Source organism: Salvelinus alpinus, chromosome 5 (assembly GCF_045679555.1).
Source record: "Salvelinus alpinus chromosome 5, SLU_Salpinus.1, whole genome shotgun sequence".
Classification (NCBI taxonomy): domain Eukaryota; kingdom Metazoa; phylum Chordata; class Actinopteri; order Salmoniformes; family Salmonidae; genus Salvelinus; species Salvelinus alpinus.
Genome location: NC_092090.1, coordinates 65,148,353 through 65,168,598, shown reverse-complemented (window position 1 = coordinate 65,168,598; position 20,246 = coordinate 65,148,353). Strand labels below are relative to the sequence as shown.

Sequence of the window (20,246 nt, the reverse complement as noted above, 5' to 3'; positions counted from 1 at the left end):
CACAACTTTGGAAGTATGCTTGGGGTCATTGTAGGACTCGTTTTACTGTGGATATAGATACTTTCGTACTTGTTTCCTCCAGCATCTTCACAAGGTCCTTTGCTGTTGTTCTGGGATTGATTTGCACCAAAGTAAGTTCATCTCTAGGAGACAGAATGCATCTCCTTCCTGAGCGGTATGACGGCTGCGTGGTCCCATGGTGTTTATACTTGCGTACTATTGTTTGTACAGATGAACGTGGTACCTTCAAGCGTTTGGAAATTACTCCCAAGGATGAACTAGACTTGTGGAGGTCTTAATTTTTTTCTGAGGTCTTGGCTGATTTCTTTTAGATTTTCCCATGATGTCAAGCAATGAGGCACTGAGTTTGAAAGTATGCCTTGAAATACATCCACAGGTACACCTCCAATTGACTCAAAAGATATCAATTAGCCTATCAGAAGCTTCTAAAGCCATGACATCATTTTCTGGAACATTCCAAGCTGTTTAAAGGCACTGTTTAAAGTCAACTTAGTGTATGTAAACTTCTGACCCACTGGAACTGTGATACAGTGAATTATAAGTGAAATAATCTGTCTGTAAACAATAAATGTCCTAACCGACTTGCCAAAACTATAGTTTGTCAACAATAAATTTGTGGAGTAGTTGAAAAACGAGTTTTAATGACTCCACCCTAAGTGTATGCAAACTTCCGACTTCAACTGTATATATACATAAATATACACATATTCATATATATATCAAATACAAAAGGTAAAAAACACAGCTAGTATGGACAGTGCATCAAATGCGTCGAATGTTATGCCACATATGCAGTTGTCATACAGTATTGTATGTGTCCAACACAGCCGCTCATTGTATAGAACTTTTTGGTTTTGCTGATATTTTTACCTCTTACCTTAGCAATTTGCTCATGGGGTCAGCAAAACACTAACATGTGAAACATAAGATGCTGGTCATAAACCATTTCTTAAAATCAACATATCATTCTATTCCTTTAATATAGGGGTGTCAAACTCATTCCATGGAGTGCCTACTGTTTGCTGGTTTTTGTTTTTTTCATTTCAATTAAGACCTAGACAACCAGGTGGGGGGAGTTTCTTGTTCATATAGAAAGCCATTGTTCATATAGATCTAACAATCAAAAGACATCTGGACCACTCATGACTGCTGCTATGTTTGCTATAGCTGATGCATTCTGTGGTTCTTGATAAGGATGCAGACTCAAGGGAGTGGCAATGCTCGCTGAGCGACCCATCAAAGATGTCAGCTTGGTTTCTTTGGTTTGGATTGTGCTGAGTCTAGGCTAATTTTGAAGAAGGCAAACACTTCACTCTGGAAATTAGTACACTGAACAAAAATATAAAGACAATATGTAAAGTGTTGGTCCCATGTTTCATGAGCTGAAATAAAAGATCCCAGAAATGTTCCATACACACAACAAGAGTATTATTTATCCTTTGCCAAGATAATCCATCCACCTGACAGGTGTGGCATATCAAGAAGTTAATTAAACAGCATGATCATTAGACAGGTGCACCTTGTGCTGGGGACAATAAAAGACCACTCTAAAATGTGCAGTTTTGTCAAACAACAATGCCACAGATATCTCAAGTTGAGGGCACGTGCAATTGGCATGCTGAACGCATTACTGTCCACCAGAGCTGTTACCAGAGATTTTAATGTTCATTTCTCTATCACAAGCCGCCTTCAACATAGTTTTAGAGAATTTGGCAGTACGTCCAACCAGCCTCACAACCACAGACCATGTGTAACCAAGCCATCACATGACTCATTAGTGCTGTATTGCACTTCTGCAGTCCAGCCTCTTGTAAGCACAGTAACTTCCTGTGTGCCCAGGATTGCATGGTATGCAAGAAGTGGGCAGTCAGGGCACTTTTTCTCAGCTGGTATTAAGATAATCAAAATCTAATTGTATGAGCAGCCACAGTATTCTTTAGAGTTACAGTACAGCCAGAGGATAACTGGGACCAAGCTACTGTAGAATCACGAAGAGCCTTGTGGAAGAAAACAACTTGAGCCATATTATATAAGCAAGGAGAAATCAAAAGCATGAAAAGGCATGCATGTCAGATATTATGTACTCAAACAAAATTACAGTGATGTAGACCTAGTAAAGTGCATATCATGTAGGTAATGAATTATACATTGTGTCAAAGGTGCACAGTAACCTACTCATACTAAATTTGAGACTTTTCAACTGTACATTTATTTCCAAAAGGCTACATATACATTTGCAAATTCTACTGTACATAAAACATCCAAAATGTCCATAATTATATAGATATAACATACCACAAAGCTGCCCTGGTAATACCAAACATATATGTTTAGCACTAGAAAAGCTCTGCAGCCTATTCAATTATATAATCTTAAATACTTTTTGAACTAATACTTTTTTAAATGTATATTGGTATGGTTTTGTTTTGTTGCTTTTTTTCAGCCCCATCTGTACTTTACAACATTCACCATTTACAGTAGTTAAACAAGGCACAAGAATAGTGACATGAAGCCCAAGGCCATGCGTGATGTAAAAAGGAGCATTGTAACCTCTAGCTCTGGTCCACGGGGTTAGTGTGGCATGATAACGCTGAGCCAGCTAATGCCCTGGACCAGAGCTAGGTAACATCCATCCGTGATATAAATCAGGGTGGAGATATAGTTACCAGGTTTGTGTCCTATTTGGCACCCTTTTCACTATATACTGCACTACTTTTCACCAGGGTCCATAGGTCTCTAGTCAAAAGTAGTACACACTATAGGGAATAAAGTACCATTTGGGACACATCCCAGCTCAGGGGACAGTAAATCAGGGGTCCAACAGTAAACTCTTCAGCCAGTGACACAGCAATACTCTAACACAAAGCATAAGTATACAGAGTGTGTGTGTGTGTGTGTGTGTGTGTGTGTGTGTGTGTGTGTGTGTGTGTGTGTGTGTGTGTGTGTGTGTGTGTGTGTGTGTGTGTGTGTTAGTGTGTGTATATATCCATGGTTCAAAGCCCAGTGGCCCCACTTAACATTTAGAAACTTAACTTCAACATTTAATAAGTTGGACATGACTCAGCATTGCTGCATTAAATAAAATAGTTACAATTCTGTTTGGTTGTTATGATGTATTGTATTTTACAGACAAATGCTCTTAATGCAACATCAGCCACTGTTTAGCATTACAACAGCACACTTGCTTCCATTTTTTGTACCACTCTTGCTCACATTAGTACAGGGAAGGAGAATTCAACAACTAACAATTAAAAAACAATCATATTCAAAATGTAAAGCTCACTCACTAATCTGTTCTATAGCCAGCTGGGTTGTATAACGATTAACATTCGATTTATCAGTAGAGTATAGCGAATCTGAATAGCAAAGTAGGTTTCACGTACAATGTAACTTCAGCTCTTATGTAATCCTTCATGATGAGAGCGACAAAAACGGTACATGAATCCGGTCATGTAGCATAAACACTCTTCAGCTCAACACTGTATGTTTTGTGTCCCAAATGGAACCCTATTACCTTTAAAGTGCACTATTCAAAAGTAGCGCACTATTGGGAATAGGGTATCATTTGGGACAAATCTTGTTGTATATGAAATTGCATATAACAAACTATGTGCCAACAGTGTTGGTAGTTCAGAGGAGACTGCAACAGGTGTACAATCAACAAGTTGAGCGTCTTTCGTAAAATGAGCAACATTTTCAAAAAGTATTCGGATAATTTCAAATCCTTGTTACTATGATCATAATACTATACCAATGAAAGCAGTGAGTAACTACAAAGGGACATGATCCAAACCTGTAGATGAGAAATCACACTGAACACATACAACAGAAATATGCATAATAAGAATGACTTTAAAGTATACATCCGCCCTATGAATTACATGAAGAAAAAAAACTATCCATCCTATGAATTACTGTTGCATTCTTTCATTTTTGTTTTAGCTGGATGTCTTTTCTAAACATGTTCAAAACAGTGCCTATTGCTCAGACCAGTAATTCATAATCCCCTGCTTTCCTATGACATTTAAAATGCGTCCCAAATGGCACCATATTCCCTACATAGTGTACTACTTTTGTTCAGAGTCTTATGGGCTCTCCTTACTTGTACAGTACAACAGGATGTTAAACATGCATGCTTAATGTACCATAAGGGCTTCCATACCATAACACATTCTATCCACATTGATGTCCTGTGTAGTTGTGAAGTGCTGTGCCTCTGCTGGGAGGCTTGTGTGTAAGAGCTATGCAGCTCTTTGACAGGTGTCAATGGTTGGAAGTGGGTGATAAGATGCAGTGTTACACATGGCACAGTGCCAGGAAATTATGTCTTACAACTCCTCCAGCGTTCTCCTTCTCCCCCTGGGTGGCCAAACCACAACTCGTGCGCGCACACACAAACACATACGCACATACGATACTGTAGCCTGACACAAAGACATTTTCATCATCGTCAGGGGTTTTGCCATTACAGTAGAACTCATGTTATTCAAATCTGTACCTTTCACATGTTTTTCAGAGTGGTTTCTCCCATTTGATACATTATTTGGAATTGATAACCTAGTATTCAAATAGGAATGAATACCATACAGATGTCTTACGGTAAATGGGTGTGATATTGGTTTCTTCCCAAATAGCGGACCCTATTCCCTATTTAGTGCACTACTTTTTACTTTTAGTGCACTACTTTTCACTACATAGGAAATGGGGTTCCATTCGGGCACTGAGGATAGTTTCAACCTCTCGGGACGGTGAAGAGCTGTTCCACTCTCTGAAGAGCATTGGTTGGTCCCAACAACCGAATAAGAAAACAAGGGCAACAGAAACTCAATTGAGGGGCAGCCTGACTTAAGAATGGATTAACTAAGAGGAAAATAATGGAGGGAATAGAACACAGAAAGGCAAAACAGATTTACAGTACATCATCAGAAAAGGGTGGATACAGTATGCACACAGCAATGACAGATTTGATATTTTTTCAGTGGTCATTTTTGCCTGTCTTGTTGTTTTGCACTGTGAACAACACTCTCCATCTTATGCATTACGCTTCTGTTGTTGGGATCTATGTAGAAGAAGAATTCCTCTTATAAGTCAGCCAGTATACTCTGGGACTGAGTTAGCAGTCTCATGATTGGTGAGTTCACCCATTCCACACACTGGGTTGCCTGGGCTACCTGTTCCTAAATGATGCACTAAGTCTGATTCAGGGTCCTCCTGGCTCTTTGCTGCAGTGCTTTTGGAGTGGATCTTGCCAATTTCCTCCAGAGCGCTCGCCAGAGAGTCCAGGTCACCAGTGTCTTGGTGTCGTGCCTCCCACAGGCTCAGTATGACCGCAGAGGGGCTCTGTTGCTTAAGAAAATACGACAGGTTTCTGTAGGGAGGAAAAGGGGGGGAAACACTTTTGGTAGACAAAGTGGTCACAGCACACTTAGCAAAGTGAACAACACTGTTGTTTATAGATTGTTTGTCTCCTATGAGATACACCTCTGTGTTTCAGCACAGCACTGTTTCCAAATCTCAGCAGGGAGGGACTGACAATGCAGTGCTAGTAAGTGTGTATCTGAGAAATGACATACTAGACGTGATAAGAGATTTCGTGAAATATCAAAGTTAGTAAACTAGTCAACATTTGAGGGGGGGAAAGTCCATGTCACGTTAGGACTGAATATGTACTGTAGGCCTATGATAAACACACTGTAGGCTTATGGGTCGTTTGGGGTAACAACTTGCAATGTGTGTATTACAGTAAGCCATTAGATCCAGTGGAGGGCAGTATTTCACTATAAAACAATGGTTTACCCGTCCCTGCCAAAAGCATCACCCTCTGTGAATGCAGTCATTTGTGTGCCATCAGACTCAATTAAAATCAGCTTAACATGATAAGATATAATATGAGGACAGCTGATTGGGCTCATTTGGAAGCCCAAAAGTCTCAAATACCTTCTGCTGTTTGTTCAAGTAATCATTGAAACATTCAGTGAGACATGATAGACAGTTGGGCTAAATCTCAAATGGCACCCTATTCCCTATTTAGTACCATGGGGCCCTGGTCAAAAGTAGTGCACTACATTTGGGATCACAGCCTTGGACACTCACCTATCTAGATGGAGTTTCTGGGCTAAGAGCTGCCAGTCCTTGCCCTTGGCATTGGCAGTGTCAAAGGTGGCACATATCCTCTGGCGGATGGAGAGGGGGATTTTGAAGGCCTTGGGCCCCGTCTGTGAGGTGACGGTGCAGTCCGTCTGCATAAAAAATGGGACTGACTCCTTCTTGCTCTACAAGGGAAAAACAGGGCCAAAACACAATGTCACAGGAGTCAAGTATAATTAAAAATCTATTTTATTTAACAAAAAAGGCTGTTAGGATACACAGGGCCATTAATAAGTCAGCTCTCATTGATAGTGTCTAGCTACCCTCGGTTTTAGAAAGAAGCATAGGATTCATCCCAAATGGCAACCTATCCCCTATTACATTTCACTACTTTTGACCAGAGCCCTATGGGCCTTGGCCAAAAGTAGTACACCACAGGGAATAGGGAGAAACAACCACTGCAGACTCCTGAGAACAGGATGTTCAGCTAGTGACAGCAGAGGACACTGACTTCACTAAGGTTAAATAAAGGTTGTGTGGATTGTGGAAGTAAAATGTCTTTCCACACACGGAGAGCCAGGCTCACCTCCGCCACGGACGTATAGACCTGCAGAATCTGCTCATGACCTTTGACCTGGCGCACGCTGATCTTGCAGGAGAGCTGGGTGGTGGTGGGGCTGTTCCTCTCCAGGGAGAAGGCACAGTGCAGCGGCTTCTGATTGCTGCACCACACTTGGGAAAAGGAGAATTCCTGCAGGCAGGGACACAAAGAGAGAATTATGTATGGAAGTAAGCATTTGTACTGGGGGGGGGGGTCAAATTCCCACTTAATTCTGATAATGGATGTCGGATCGCGGGCTAAATATTACACACAATATCCGAGACCGAGGGAATGACGAACGGGAAAATTAGTGCCTTTGATGTTTAATACATTTCTGCAGTGGGCACCTCTGTAGGGAAACATCCTTGACCTCCTGCACGCTTCCATCTTCCATCTCTGCATAATAAAGTCACCTGTAAACGAGTCACAGTGATGGGGCTGCCTCCCAAATGGCACCCTATCCCCTATATAGTGCACTACTTATCCTCAACAGGATGGGTGTCCCTAAACCAGGACGGTTGTTGCTAACGTGCACTAATGTGACTAGAATGACGTTGTATACAACAGCCAACTTTCCGGGATATAGACATGTCTTATATGGACAGGAAGCTTAAATTCTTGTTACTCTAACTGCAGTGTCCAATTAACAGTAGCTATTACAGTGAAAAAATACCATGCTATTGTTTGAGGAGAGTGCACAACAACAAAAAACTTTTATCACGGCAACTGGTTTGATACATTCACCTCTGAAGGTAAATCATGTACTTACATTCAGTAATCTTGCTCTGAGTTGTCATCCTGAGGGTCCCAGAGATAAAATGTAGCATAGTTTTGTTTGATAAAATCAATTTTTATGTTCAAATGTAGGAACCGGGGTCTATAGTTTGACCCCACTGCTGTCCCTGGCTCCACACCCACCCCGCCTGGCCATCTAGATGTGTGAAAGTTAGTGTATAAGCTAATGATCCACCATGTATGACATTCCTGGGAGTGTGTAAACTAAACATTTTTATTACCATAGCATTTTTGTATGTTCTCTATAGTTATGTACTTGAAAATATATCAATTGACCAAACTCCTGGCAGACTTGATGCAAAATATTGTGCAGTAATGTAATTTTTCACTGGATCAGTCTGAAACTTTGCACACACACTGCTGCTATCTGGTGGCCAAAATCTAAATTACACCCAGACTCCAATCTGAAAGTATGGCCTTTCTCTTGCATTTCAAAGAAGATGAAAAAAAAAAAATGATGCTTTTTTTGCTTGTATTATCTTTTACCAGATCTAATAATGTGTTATATTATCCTACATTTATTTCACATTTGCACAAATGGTATCAAGAACATGCATATCATTGCTTCAGGTCCTGAGCTACAGGCAGTTAGATTTGGGTGTCATTTTAGGCGAAAATTTTGGGCTCTGGTCAAATGTAGTGCACTATATAGGGAACAGGGTGCCATTTGATACGTAACCATGGCGATAGGGACACCAGCTAACTGTACAGTAAAAAAAACAGCCTAGTGTGCCTAAAGAGAACTTAACCCCTTAGCTTTGATCATCCCCGATGTGGGATGGATGTGTCAGATAATGGAGCACAGGGGAATGATGGACGTGGAGAGGCCAGGTACTCTAGCAGTAAAATAAAAAATAAAAAGCTAACTTGATGTATGGTCCAGGCAAGAGCCATTACTCTCCAACTGCCCTTTGAAAGGGGGAGGTTCACAGTGGCAGTCTCCTTACAAAGATCATCATAAATAAGCCAAGAGGAGGTGTCTGTCTGACGGTCTGTGTGAGACACGCTACCCTACTTCCTCACCCCTCACAGATGTATGGGGGCAATGCAGTGTGCACACACAGTTACCAATAAAGGTACACAACCTCCTGTAAAAAAGACAGTCTGGTTGTAACCAAACATTTTGTTAACCATCTGGCAATTAATAATGCATACAACTTTCTATCAGTGGTATAAAGTACATAAAAAATACTTTGAAGTACTAATTCAGTAGTTTTTTGGGGTATCTGGTCTTTATTATTTATATTTTTGACAACTGTTACTTTTCCTTTTTTTCCTTTTTCGCCATACATTTTCCCTGACACCCAAAAGTACTCATTACATTTTGAATGCTTTTTTTGAATGACAGGAAAATGGTCCAATTCATACACTTATCAAGCAAACACATGGTCATCCCTACTGCCTCTGATCTGGCAGACTCACTAAACACAAATGCACCGTATGTACATTTTGTCTGAGTGTTGGAGTGTACCCCTGGCTATCCATATATTTTTTAAACAATAAAATGGTGCCATTTGCTTTGCTTAGTATAAGGAATTTGAAATAATGTATACTTCTACTCTTATTTTAGAAATTACATTTACTTTTGATACTTAAGTATATTTAGAACCAAATACTTTTACTCAAATTGTATTTTACTGGGTGGCTTTCACTTTTACTTGAGTAACTTTCTATTAAGGTATCTATACTTTTACTCAAGTATAACAATTGGGTACTTTTTCCACCACTGCTTTCTATGCTAAGATTTGCAGTTTCTGAAAATCTTTAGTGCTCAACACTTTAGGGTAAGGCAGAACAAGATAATGTCCATATCTGGAAGTACCAAACAGTCTACATGTGTACGCCAAGACTGCTTTAACAATACCTGACAAGTGGTAAAGAGTTTGAAGTTCCATAGCAACAGTTTCTGAAATGATTCAGTGCTAAACGCTTTAGGGTAAGGCAGAAGTCGATAATGTCTTACAGTGTCTAGTTCTGATTAGACTGACACAATTCTTCCTGAAACTTACAACGGACACAAGTCCTGCTGAGACAGAGACTGTCATAACATGTACATCATAATGTCTACATCTCGAAGTAGTTTAAAGTCTAAAACAGTTACCTGACACGTAGTAAAGGGTTTGATGCTCCATAGAAATTGTGGGACATCCTGGATGTAGACCTGGAGGCTGAAGGTGTTCCCTCTGAAAGGCAGCATCTTAGGTTCCTCCAGGAGCTGTCCTCCTCTACTGGTCTCTGTGGCCACCACTCCCTGGAGGGAGTGAGGTACCGGAGAGTCAGTCGGACAGTTCTCTTTATCACCACAGTTCACTTCTGCTGCCAACCACAAATCCTCACAAAACCTGATACTTTTCTAAAGTCAAGAGAAATTACATGAAATACTAAAAAACAATTCTCATTAGTAGCGAGCTATATTAAATACGGAACCACAATACAAGATTGAAGTTTCAATTGAATGCATTGGATGAGCATGTATCGGCTAACATCCATCCCCCAAATTGTATTTGAAATGATGAAAGTGTTTTTTGATTTGAGGCTGTAAGGTATTCATCTGTCACCATTGTTCTGCTCCTGTGGGACGTTTAATGTATGAGCGGTCTATTCTCAGACATCTCAATCTCAAAGAGAAGCGACAAAAGAAACAGAGGGATGACTAACACCATGCCATGCTGACTGCTTGTGACTGTTTGTGTGTGTTTGTGTTAGGGCTGTGACGGTCATGGAATTTTGGATGACGGTAATTGGCCAGCCAAATGACTGCGGTCTCCGTAATAGCAAATAAATATATCTACAGTGAATTCTAGACTTTTGCTACATTTTGTTACGTTACAGCCTTATTCTAAAATTTTACAAATATTTTTTTCCCCTCATCAATCTACACTCAATACCCCCTAAATGACAAAGCAAAAACAGGTTTTTAGACATTTTGCAAAAAACAGAAATACCTTATTTACATAAGTATTCAGACCCTTTGATATGAGACTCGAAATTGAGCTCAAGTGCATCCTGTTTCCATTGATCATCCTTGTGATGTTTCTACAACTTGATTGGAGTCCACCTGTGGTAAATTCAATTGATTGGACATGATTTGGAAAGGTGAATGTCAGTGCAGAAACTATGCCATGATGTTGAAGGAATTGTCAGAGAGCTCTGAGACAGGATAGTGCAGAGGCACAGATCTGGGGAAGGGTACAAAAACATTTCTACAGCATTGAAGGTCCCCAAGAACACAGTGGCCTCTATCATTCTTAAATGGAAGAAGTTTGGAGATCTGGCCACTCGGCCAAACTGAGCGATCTGGGGAGAAGGGCCTTGGTCAGAGAGGTTGACCAAGAATCTGATGGTCACTCTGACAGAGCTACAGAGCTCCTCTGTGGAGATGAGAGAACCTTCCAGAAGGACAACCATCTCTGCAGCACTCCACCAATCAGGACTTTATGGTGGAGTGGCCAGACGGAATCCACACCTCAGTAAAAGGCGCATGACAGCCCGCTTGGAGTTTGCCAAAAGGCACCTAAAGGACTCAGACCATGAGAAACAAGATTCTCTGGTCTGATGAAACCAAGATTCAACTCGTCACGGTTAAGCATGGTGGTGGAAGCATCATGCTGTGGGGATGTTTTTCAGCGGCAGGGACTGGGAAACTAGTCAGGATCGAGGCAAAGATGAATGGAGCAAAGTACAGGGAGATCCTTGACGAAACCCTGCTCCAGAGCGCTCAGAACCGAAGCACACAACGCAGGAGTGGCTTCGGGACAAGTCTCTGAATGTCCTTGAGTGGCCCAGCCAGAGCCCAGACTTGAACCCAATCGAACACCTCTGGAGAGACCTGAAAATAGCTGTGCAGCAACACTCCCCAGCCAACCTGACAGAGCTTGAGAGGATCTGCAGAGAAGAATGGGAGAAACTCCCCAAATACAGGTGTGCCAAGCTTGCAGCATCATACCCAAGAAGACTCGAGGCTGTAATCGCTGTCAAATATGCTTCAACAAAGTACTGAGTAAAGGGTCTGAATAGTTATGTAAATGTGATAGTTTTTTTTTTCCATTGCAAAAATGTAAAAAAAAAACAGTTTTTGCTTTGTCATTATTGGGTATTGTGTGTAGATTGATGAGGAAGAGAAAAAACATGTAATCAATTTTAGAATAAGGCTGTAACGTCACAAAATGTGGAAAAAGTCAAGGTCTGAATACTTTCTGAATGCACTATATAGGGAGACACATTTTCTCCTTTCCTCCGCTCCTGACTGCATGTGCTGCCATAGAAATAGAATCAATAGAACAGGTATCCCCATTCAAGTTAATGATGGCATAAAGGGTGGACTGGCTGCCATTGCGAGTGTACCCATACAGAGAGTAAGAGGCGAAACGAGAGGTTTTACTCCGCTCAAAATTTGTCCACGAAAATAAGTAAGTATAATTTTTGTATTGAGGTCAATGAGTGTCGAATTTGGTCAACAGAAAAATTATTACTTGCTACGTGAGGCTTATTTGATCGAATAGAAGTTAGGTTGTTGCGAATGCACTTATATATGTGGCATTTCGGCAACTTACCCAAAAACGACTTTATATCGAAGTTGTGCCTGCTGTCATGACATAGATTGAGGACTCATCATGGATATAATGCATTTTAGCATGGATATTACAATTGAGGGCTTCCAAAATGTTTAAGTAGTCAAATGAGTTGGGACTTGTGAGCAAACAGCCAATGAGTTGGGAGAAAACAGCCAATGAAGAACAAGAAAATTGACTATTTTAAAATGGAGATGTCTGTCCATGCTGTCACAGACACTATAATGGCACAGACAAGCATTTCGCTACACTCACAATAACATCTGCTAACCATGTGTATGTGACCAATAAAATTAGATTTGATACAAAGATTAGTCCTCTATTTATCTTGGCCTGTTCTTCATACGCATATCTGCGCTCTCATTTGCTAGAATGGTCCCACCTGATCTCACCTTCTCCCGCCTCCCTTCCGTCTTTGAGGACATATATTTCCATTGTTAGAGCGATCACTTGACTATCTTGTCAATCTAATAGAACACCTTTGACCCATAGGATCAAAGCAGGAAGTACAGTACAAGCAGGAAGTAAAAGCAGGAAGTGTGCCCATCAATATGTGCTGTGATTTGTTGATTCAACTCAACTGACATTACAAAAAAATACATTCCATTACATGAGCCACATCAGTTTTCATTTGAATGAACATGTAATCCTATCCCATCAGATAACCTGTTCTGCAAGACAAAACTTTTCTATTAAAATCAAATTTAAAATCCATAAAATAATTTTTAGGATACATCATGGCCATTTTCTTTGACCTTTTGAGAAATGACACCCTTTCAATGCTACATTTCCTCTTCCCCTGCATTAATATCAGCATTGCTTGAGCAAATGGTACTCTTCTGTAATTCTGTAATCTGTATTCCCTATGCAGACTAGGTTGTGTGCTAGCCCCATCTTCACATTGTATGGCAACTGAAGCCAGAGGAAGAGCTACATTTGGGTACATTTTGCACTGAAATGACATCCTTAATATTATTATCAGGAGCATCCTGTTGATCTAAGTCTAGGATATGACCGGTGATTGACTCTGTCCGTCTATAGCCAGAACTTGAACAACATGAAGCAGAGTGAGTGTGATTGTAGCCGACAGAGGCCCAGAGGACAGAGGGGGCTGGCATCTGCTCGGCAGCCTGCGCTGGGGACGGATTCATAAACCAAATCCAAAAAGCATTTTAAACCCAGCTGTCAGTGACTTCTGGTAAATCACAGGAACACAAGCAGGGGCTGAGTCACTCCTGAGGCCTATTCTGTTCTGATCGCTTCTGTTCTGCTTTATGTCTCTTGAGTGAACTGAGGCAGTTGATTTCCCTGATGCTAGATGATGAGATATCAATACAGACATTCACATGCTTTATTGAATTATATGACCGAATGATTGGAAGGCTAACCCGTAAATATCAATGTTTGTGAGGGACTTGATTCTCTTCTATCATCTGCCGCCTAAGCACTGCCATCAATACTGCGATTCAGATGATTGCCCAAGAGCAAACTGCAATCAATGAAAATAATGAACCAAGCAAAGGAAAACAACGTGTGCGTATGTATTATGCAACCACCAGGAAATACACCTATTATTCAACAGTATTTCTTACATTCCACTACTGACAAACAGGCATTGCATGACAAAAATGGATGAGAATGACCTAATCTCAAATTGACCCCGAATAGCTCTACCTTGGAAAATCACCATATTGCTTATACCAATCAAATCCTCTCAGATCTCCAGAAATGCATAGGGCATATGGGTCGATTTATGGTGCAGAGCCCCTTCCTGCTTACCTGAAAGGCGTATGGCGTGTCGTCCACACAGTACACTCGGAGGCTGTAGTCCATGGGTGTGGCCCCCATGCTGCCAAACACTGCTAGCTTCAGCCTCTTCACGGCTGCCTGAGTGAGTGGTTCACCAACCAGGGCGTAGGAGCCAGGCTGGTCCAGCAGCAGGTGGCAGCTACTGGAGTCCATCAGGCAGTAACAGAATGTTGACTCATCCTCTACTGACATCACTTCCTGTGACAGGGAACACAGAACACAGGCCGGTTGGCAACAGAGGATGATAAGACAATTGCATGAAGCATCATTACATTTGATTACATTGAGAAGAAATACGAGAAGAAATACTATAATTATGCAATTGTGCTATTTGTGGATGTGTATTTGATCAGCATCTTTTATAGTGTTGTGTCATCATGGGAGCATTTAAATGTTTGGTTCAATTAATATAATTGAAGTGCTTTTTTAAACAGGAATAATATCTGCTAATACGTAGTTTCCGAGGTAGATGAGATGGTAACATCTCAGAACACAGATCAGTCATCATGAACAACAGCAGTAGGTGGGAAACCCCTTTTATTATTTTAAACTACAATAATGGAATCAGTCGTTTTATCATTCCAGCCAGCTACCATAATTATATCCCACATTATCTCTCTCTAAAACAGCTGTGTTCACTTCAAATAAAAAATACCAGCGAGCAAATTGGAGACATACAAAGCTATATCATTTACACAAATGAGAAGTAATGAAGGGCCAAGGAAGGCGTGATGGTTAGTAGCTACCAATTTTGCTGTCTCTTGTTATTGCGTGTTGAACCTTTGGTCACAGAGTCGGTTAATGAGATGCAAGGCTTAGCTACAGTATGTCAATTACACCTGTACCATCCTCAGCTAGAATGACCTCCAGGGAGTCTGCAGGGTATGAAATCTGCAGCGGTGCATGTTGTATATCCAAGAGAGATTATAGACTTTGTACCAAATGGCACCATAGGGCTCTGGTCAAAAGTAGTGCACTATATGTGAATAGCTATTTGGGATATACCCATAGAAAAGGGCAAGAGACAAAAATGGTGTATATGAACGGTGGGGTCAGAAGGCAGCCCGTAATTGAGACAAAGATCCCTGCCACCCATTCCCATTGTTTCCTTGCCTGGGGTAAGCAAGCCAGTGATACACGCAAGGACTGCAACAACCTCTTGTATAGTTAATTGCCTTACATAAGGCACACAGCCCACTTCCATTGGTTGTAACAACATTATATAGGACAGAGTGGGTGCAGGAGCAAATCCAGAGGCTGCTAATATTCTAAGTAACAATCCTGTTTTAATCACTGACACCACATAGCATAACAGCCTGGGGCAGAACTACAATATTCATTATTCTGACCCCCTGTTCAGTCTGCCAAAACGTGGTCAGATGTACAATTATATTACTACCTGCCTGGAAATGCTCTTAATTATTTTCTGTTACACTTGTTTTGTTCAAAAACACATTTTTATGAACAAATAATTCTAAGTGAGGGAGGGCATTGCCTACAGAGCCTCTGGGTTGTGTATTAAGCTCTAGGGAATGTACAATAAGTTATAGATTGTAGAAAGCTCTTTTTTAGACAACAAAATAATATTAGACATTCCTAAAGCGAATAGTACACACTGGGAAAACCCCCCCAAGAATGCTGAAATATCTCAACTAAGCCTACTACTAGCAACTTTGCACGAGAAAAAACAAACACTATGGCTTTAGGGTGTAGGCCATAGTATCTTAACAACGGTGTTGAGAAATACAAAAGGTAACAAACCAAGGTCTAACAATTACTGAAAAAGCCAGTGAGTGGCAGGTAGGCTGATCTACGTGTCTGTTTAGTGAAACATGTCCTGAGAAGTGGGAGGTGTTTAGAAAGCAGGGCAGGCAGTGGCAGCATCACAAATTGCACCCTATTCCCTATATAGTGCACTACTTTTGACCAGGGCCCATAGTTAAAAAAAATAGTGCACTACATAGGGAAAAGGGTGCCATTTGGGACACGTTCGGTGAGTCCAGGTCAGATGGGAGGCCATTTCCATGACTCTTCCCCTGATTGCCTCACGTCCACACCCATTTCAGTGTGTCCATCCAGAATCCACCAATCGATACTTCCGATGTCTAACGGGCCCTTTTGCCCTGTCGTTACCCCGTCTGTCTGACACAAGCAATGTGTTTTCTCTGCTATTACATGCTGTAATTGTTTTGTTTTTTCTCCAGCGCTCTCAACGTTATTCCCCTCAGGCAGGCTGTTGTTCCCCTCAAGCAGGCTGTTGGATCCACAGTGACCGTAAGCCTTGAGTGAGTCACAAATGACACCCTATTCCCTATTAAAGTGCAGTACTTTTGACCAGATCCCTATGGGCCCTGGTCAAAAGTAGTGCACTACGTAGGAATTGAGTGCAGTTTGGGACGCATCCTTTAGCAATGCCCTGCTCCACACCCTATGCTCAACCTTTTCACACTTTAGACACACACATCTCAACAGGCACATCACAAAAAGGCTCGCTGGAACATTGTCCCTCCCAAAAGAGAGATACATTTTGTACAGAGGTCAGGAAATGAAAAGAAACTGATGGAACAAACTGTGTTGAGGTGTCAAGGGAAAATACAACCTCTATCTGGGAATATCTTTGACCAGTTAAAAACACACTGCCCCCAGGGTTATAGAAGAAAAAATAAACAATAACATAGGGCCTGCCCACATGAAAAAATACTATAGTGTATACTATGCTAGGAATACTATAAAAAACACTGTAGTGTTTTTTCAGACTTTACTGTAGTGTCTGAAGTGTGAAAAGGCTATTGAGGGCAAAGGGTGTGGAGCAGGGCATTGCTCAAGGAAGCATCCAAAATGGCACTCTATTCATACAAATGGGCCCTGGTCAAAAGTAGTGCACTTTTTAGGGAATAGTATACTGTAGTATTTAGTGTAGTGTTTTTGCGGACTGTAGTACAGTATCCTGTAGTATTTACTGTACAGTATACTACAGTCTGCAAAAACACTAGTGTTTTTGGGGACATTACTGTAGTATTTCCCAAACAGTTTTTGTTTTATTATCTTTGACTTAAAACTGGGGGGCTTTCTCCTAGAGGAAACCTACTGGAGAAATACTAAGAGAGCACATTTTCGGATAGTTCAGTTTCTGCTCCTTCTATAACCTGTAGGGAAAACAATATATGGTCTATACTTGGCATGTAGGTTTCTCATTTAAAGGTGGCACAAATTGCGGTATGGGGGAGGGGGATGGGCAGGGTATATGCAAATGAAATACAGAAGTATTTACTATCGTAAAAAACATGCTTTGCATACATTTCTGTATTATTTAATAGTGTTTTTTGTCGATAATACTAGTATTTACTATAGTATTCTACAGTATACTACACACTTATATACTAAGTACTACACATGATCAAGGTAGTATTCTATAGTAAACTGTAGTATTTTCTTATGTGGGTGGACTTGGTCCTGGACTAAAAAATGAAATCTGTGTCTGAGTAACTGGCCCAGAGAGCACAGAGTTGTTTATGGGGCTTCTCTTACCTCCCAACTGTTGTCCTGTGTTTTCCTCTTCAGTTGGATGTTCCAGTTCTCAGTGTCAACCTCTGCACAGTGAGCTATCGTCATAGCAACAGGACTGGAGAGGTCTAGGCCTCGAGGACCATAGGTGACCTCTGGTCCTAGTAGGATCTCACAGCCTTCCCCTGTCTGGAAACTGAAAAACACCAATTGTCGTTGGTTCATTCTGAAAAGACGCTATTCAACTAACTGTAGCTACAGGTATAATGTATTTGATCAAATGTGGTCAAATATTTAAATGGGGGGTGCCTCCCGGGTGGTGCAGTGGTCTAAGGCACTGCATCGCAGTGCTAGCTGTGCCACCAGAGATTCTGGGTTCGAGCTCAGGCTCTGCCGCAGCCGGCCGCGAGGCTCATGGGGCGACGCACAATTGGCCCAGCGTCGTCCGGGTTAGGGAGGGTTTGGCCGGCAGGGATATCCTTGTCTAGTGACTCCTGTGGCGGGCCGGGCGCAGTGCACACTGACCAGGTCACTAGGTGTACGGTGTTTCCTCCGACACATTGGTGCGGCTGGCTTCCGGGTTGGATGTGCGTTGTGTCAAGAAGCAGTGCGGCTTGGTTGGGTTGTGTTTCGGCGGACGCATGGCTCTCGACCTTTGCCTCTCCCGAGTCCATACGGGAGTTGCAGCGATGAGACAAGACAGTAACTACTACCAATTGGATACCATGAAATTGGGGAGAAAAAGGGAATAAATAATAAAATGTAAAACATTTAAAAATATATATATAATTTAAAAAAAATGTATATATATATATATTTAATGGGTTTGCAAATTCAAGGTACTACTAAACGAACATCGCATTACATTATAAGACAAAAAAAAACTGAAATGCTAACTCTACATAATCGACTTAAGACATTAATCTATTCCCCATATAAAACAGGGACATATTTTAGATCATGTATGTTAAGGGCTTGAGTGTGGACCAATAATAGTCTTATAAAGGGATCTGTGTGCCGGTCGGTCGCTGATGAATTTGCATATTCATCAGCCTTGTGTTTATCATCTTGGAGTCATTATCTTTCCATCGCTCCTTGTGGTGGTGCTGCATGAAATGAAAGCAATTAATGAAGAAAAACGAATGAGGGCGGTGGACAGTCATGCAAATTCACAAACAGCATAAAGACACAGAGAGCAGCCTGCAGGTGTTTGGTTCCCGGATTCCCTGCTAGAGACAGAGTCATAAAGTCAGAATATGATTTACCTTAAAAATGGATGGCGTATTCATTAAAAAAGGGCTGACAATAAATAGCATCTTCAGGTTGTGTTGCCAGGAGGGGTAGGAAGGGTAGGCGGTGGTTTGAAAAGGCCAAGGAAGATCAAGGCAGTGCAGCGAAACGCCTTCGCAAAGCTCTCTAAGCTCATATCAGTCATCAAAGATCTGAGAACTGTGAATTGTCAAGATTTCCTCCACTGAAGAAAAAGTGATTTAGGCTATATCCAGATCCTTGAGTGATTGAGCGAGTGAGTGAGGTGGAAAGTTCACCGCGTCAAGATACAGTGTGACTTTAAACAAATAACCCAAGGCATAAACAATGACAGAAATAATATTGTGGCAGATGAAAACTTAATTATTTCAGTAAGATTGCCACATACAGTACCCGTCAGATGTTTGGACACACCTACTCATGCAAGGGTTGTTCTTTATTTGTACTACATTTATTTGTTTCTACATTGTAGAATAATAGCAAAGACATCACAACTATGAAATAACACATATGGAATCATGTAATAACCAAAAAAGTGATTTAACAAATCAAAATATATTTTTTTGCCACCTATTACAGTACCTTGATGACAGCTTTGGAGGTGTGTCCAAACTTTTGACTGGTAATGTATATTGTACTCTAGTGTGGATTGCCCAACAATGCTTAAGATCTTTCATGATTCACTTTTCACAGTCAATGTATACGGTACAATACAGACACCTTTCAGACTTCCCAAACATTTTCAACATCTGAACCAGTCAGTACATCTATTGATAAAACATAATATATATGATAAGCATTTCATTGACTTGCAGTTATAGTACAGTACATGATTGTGAATACGCTAGTAAAATACACTAATAAATAGCAATAAAATATGTGGTTGCATATTCAGTGCTGATGATGATTATTTCTATTCATTTAACCTTCACCTCACACAGTTAACCTGTACCTTTTTTTATACAGATGAGAGCTCCCTGCTCACGTCAATCACCATGCTGTTTTAATAGCAGCCCTGGCTGGTTTTTGAATGGTCCAGCGAGAGTTCTGATGATCCTTTAGTCAACAACGAAGAGCCTGATCACACATTCAACGGCAAGAGTAGCTAAGCAAGGAACAGATTAGCTGGACTTTAAGTAGCTGCCTACCACTTATGACTGAGAGGAGTCTAGAAGCAGCAGCACCTAAAAGAAGAAGTGCCTCTGGCTCTTATCCTGTCTGAGTCCCAAATGGTACCCTCTTCTGTTTATAGTGCTCTGGTCAAAAATAGTTTGCTATATAGGGAATGGGGTGCCATTTGGGACGGACCCCTCTCTTTTTCAATTCCACTTGTCATCATCATGAAGGGTCCTGTACCAACGTACGGCTCGGCTTCCTCCCTGGTCCTAGATGAGGTGCATTATTCAAAGTGACTGATGACTCACTCTTCAGGGACTGGGGAGCCATGCAAAGTGGCATATTGGGCAACGACGCCACAGAGAGAGCAGAGGCAGCGTGGGGCTTAATAAATGCACACATTAACACGCTCCATTAGCTTCACCTTTATTTGCTTGTACTCTCCTACCTGCCTGTCCAACTGGGTTTTTGTC

General features: G+C 41.2%; 1 protein-coding gene and 1 non-coding gene across 4 annotated transcripts in view; both read right to left on the bottom strand.

Annotated features, from left to right (window-relative positions):
• Positions 1–2,206: 2,206 nt before the first annotated feature.
• Positions 2,207–20,246, bottom strand: part of LOC139576548 (netrin receptor UNC5D-like) — a 228,634-nt gene continuing 210,594 nt past the window's right edge. For all 3 annotated transcript variants that reach the window (XM_071402761.1, XM_071402762.1, XM_071402763.1), the window contains 6 exons: positions 17,413–17,584; positions 13,855–14,082; positions 9,606–9,755; positions 6,695–6,859; positions 6,115–6,293; positions 2,207–5,389 (listed from right to left, as the gene is read on the bottom strand). In XM_071402761.1, the coding sequence (XP_071258862.1) occupies positions 5,110–5,389; positions 6,115–6,293; positions 6,695–6,859; positions 9,606–9,755; positions 13,855–14,082; positions 17,413–17,584 (1,174 nt within the window). In that variant the 3' untranslated portion in view covers positions 2,207–5,109. The remainder of the gene's footprint in view (positions 5,390–6,114; positions 6,294–6,694; positions 6,860–9,605; positions 9,756–13,854; positions 14,083–17,412; positions 17,585–20,246) is intronic.
• On the bottom strand, positions 16,946–16,998 carry LOC139577383 (U7 small nuclear RNA). The gene has a single exon (XR_011675274.1). It is a non-coding gene; the product is annotated as a U7 small nuclear RNA (small nuclear RNA).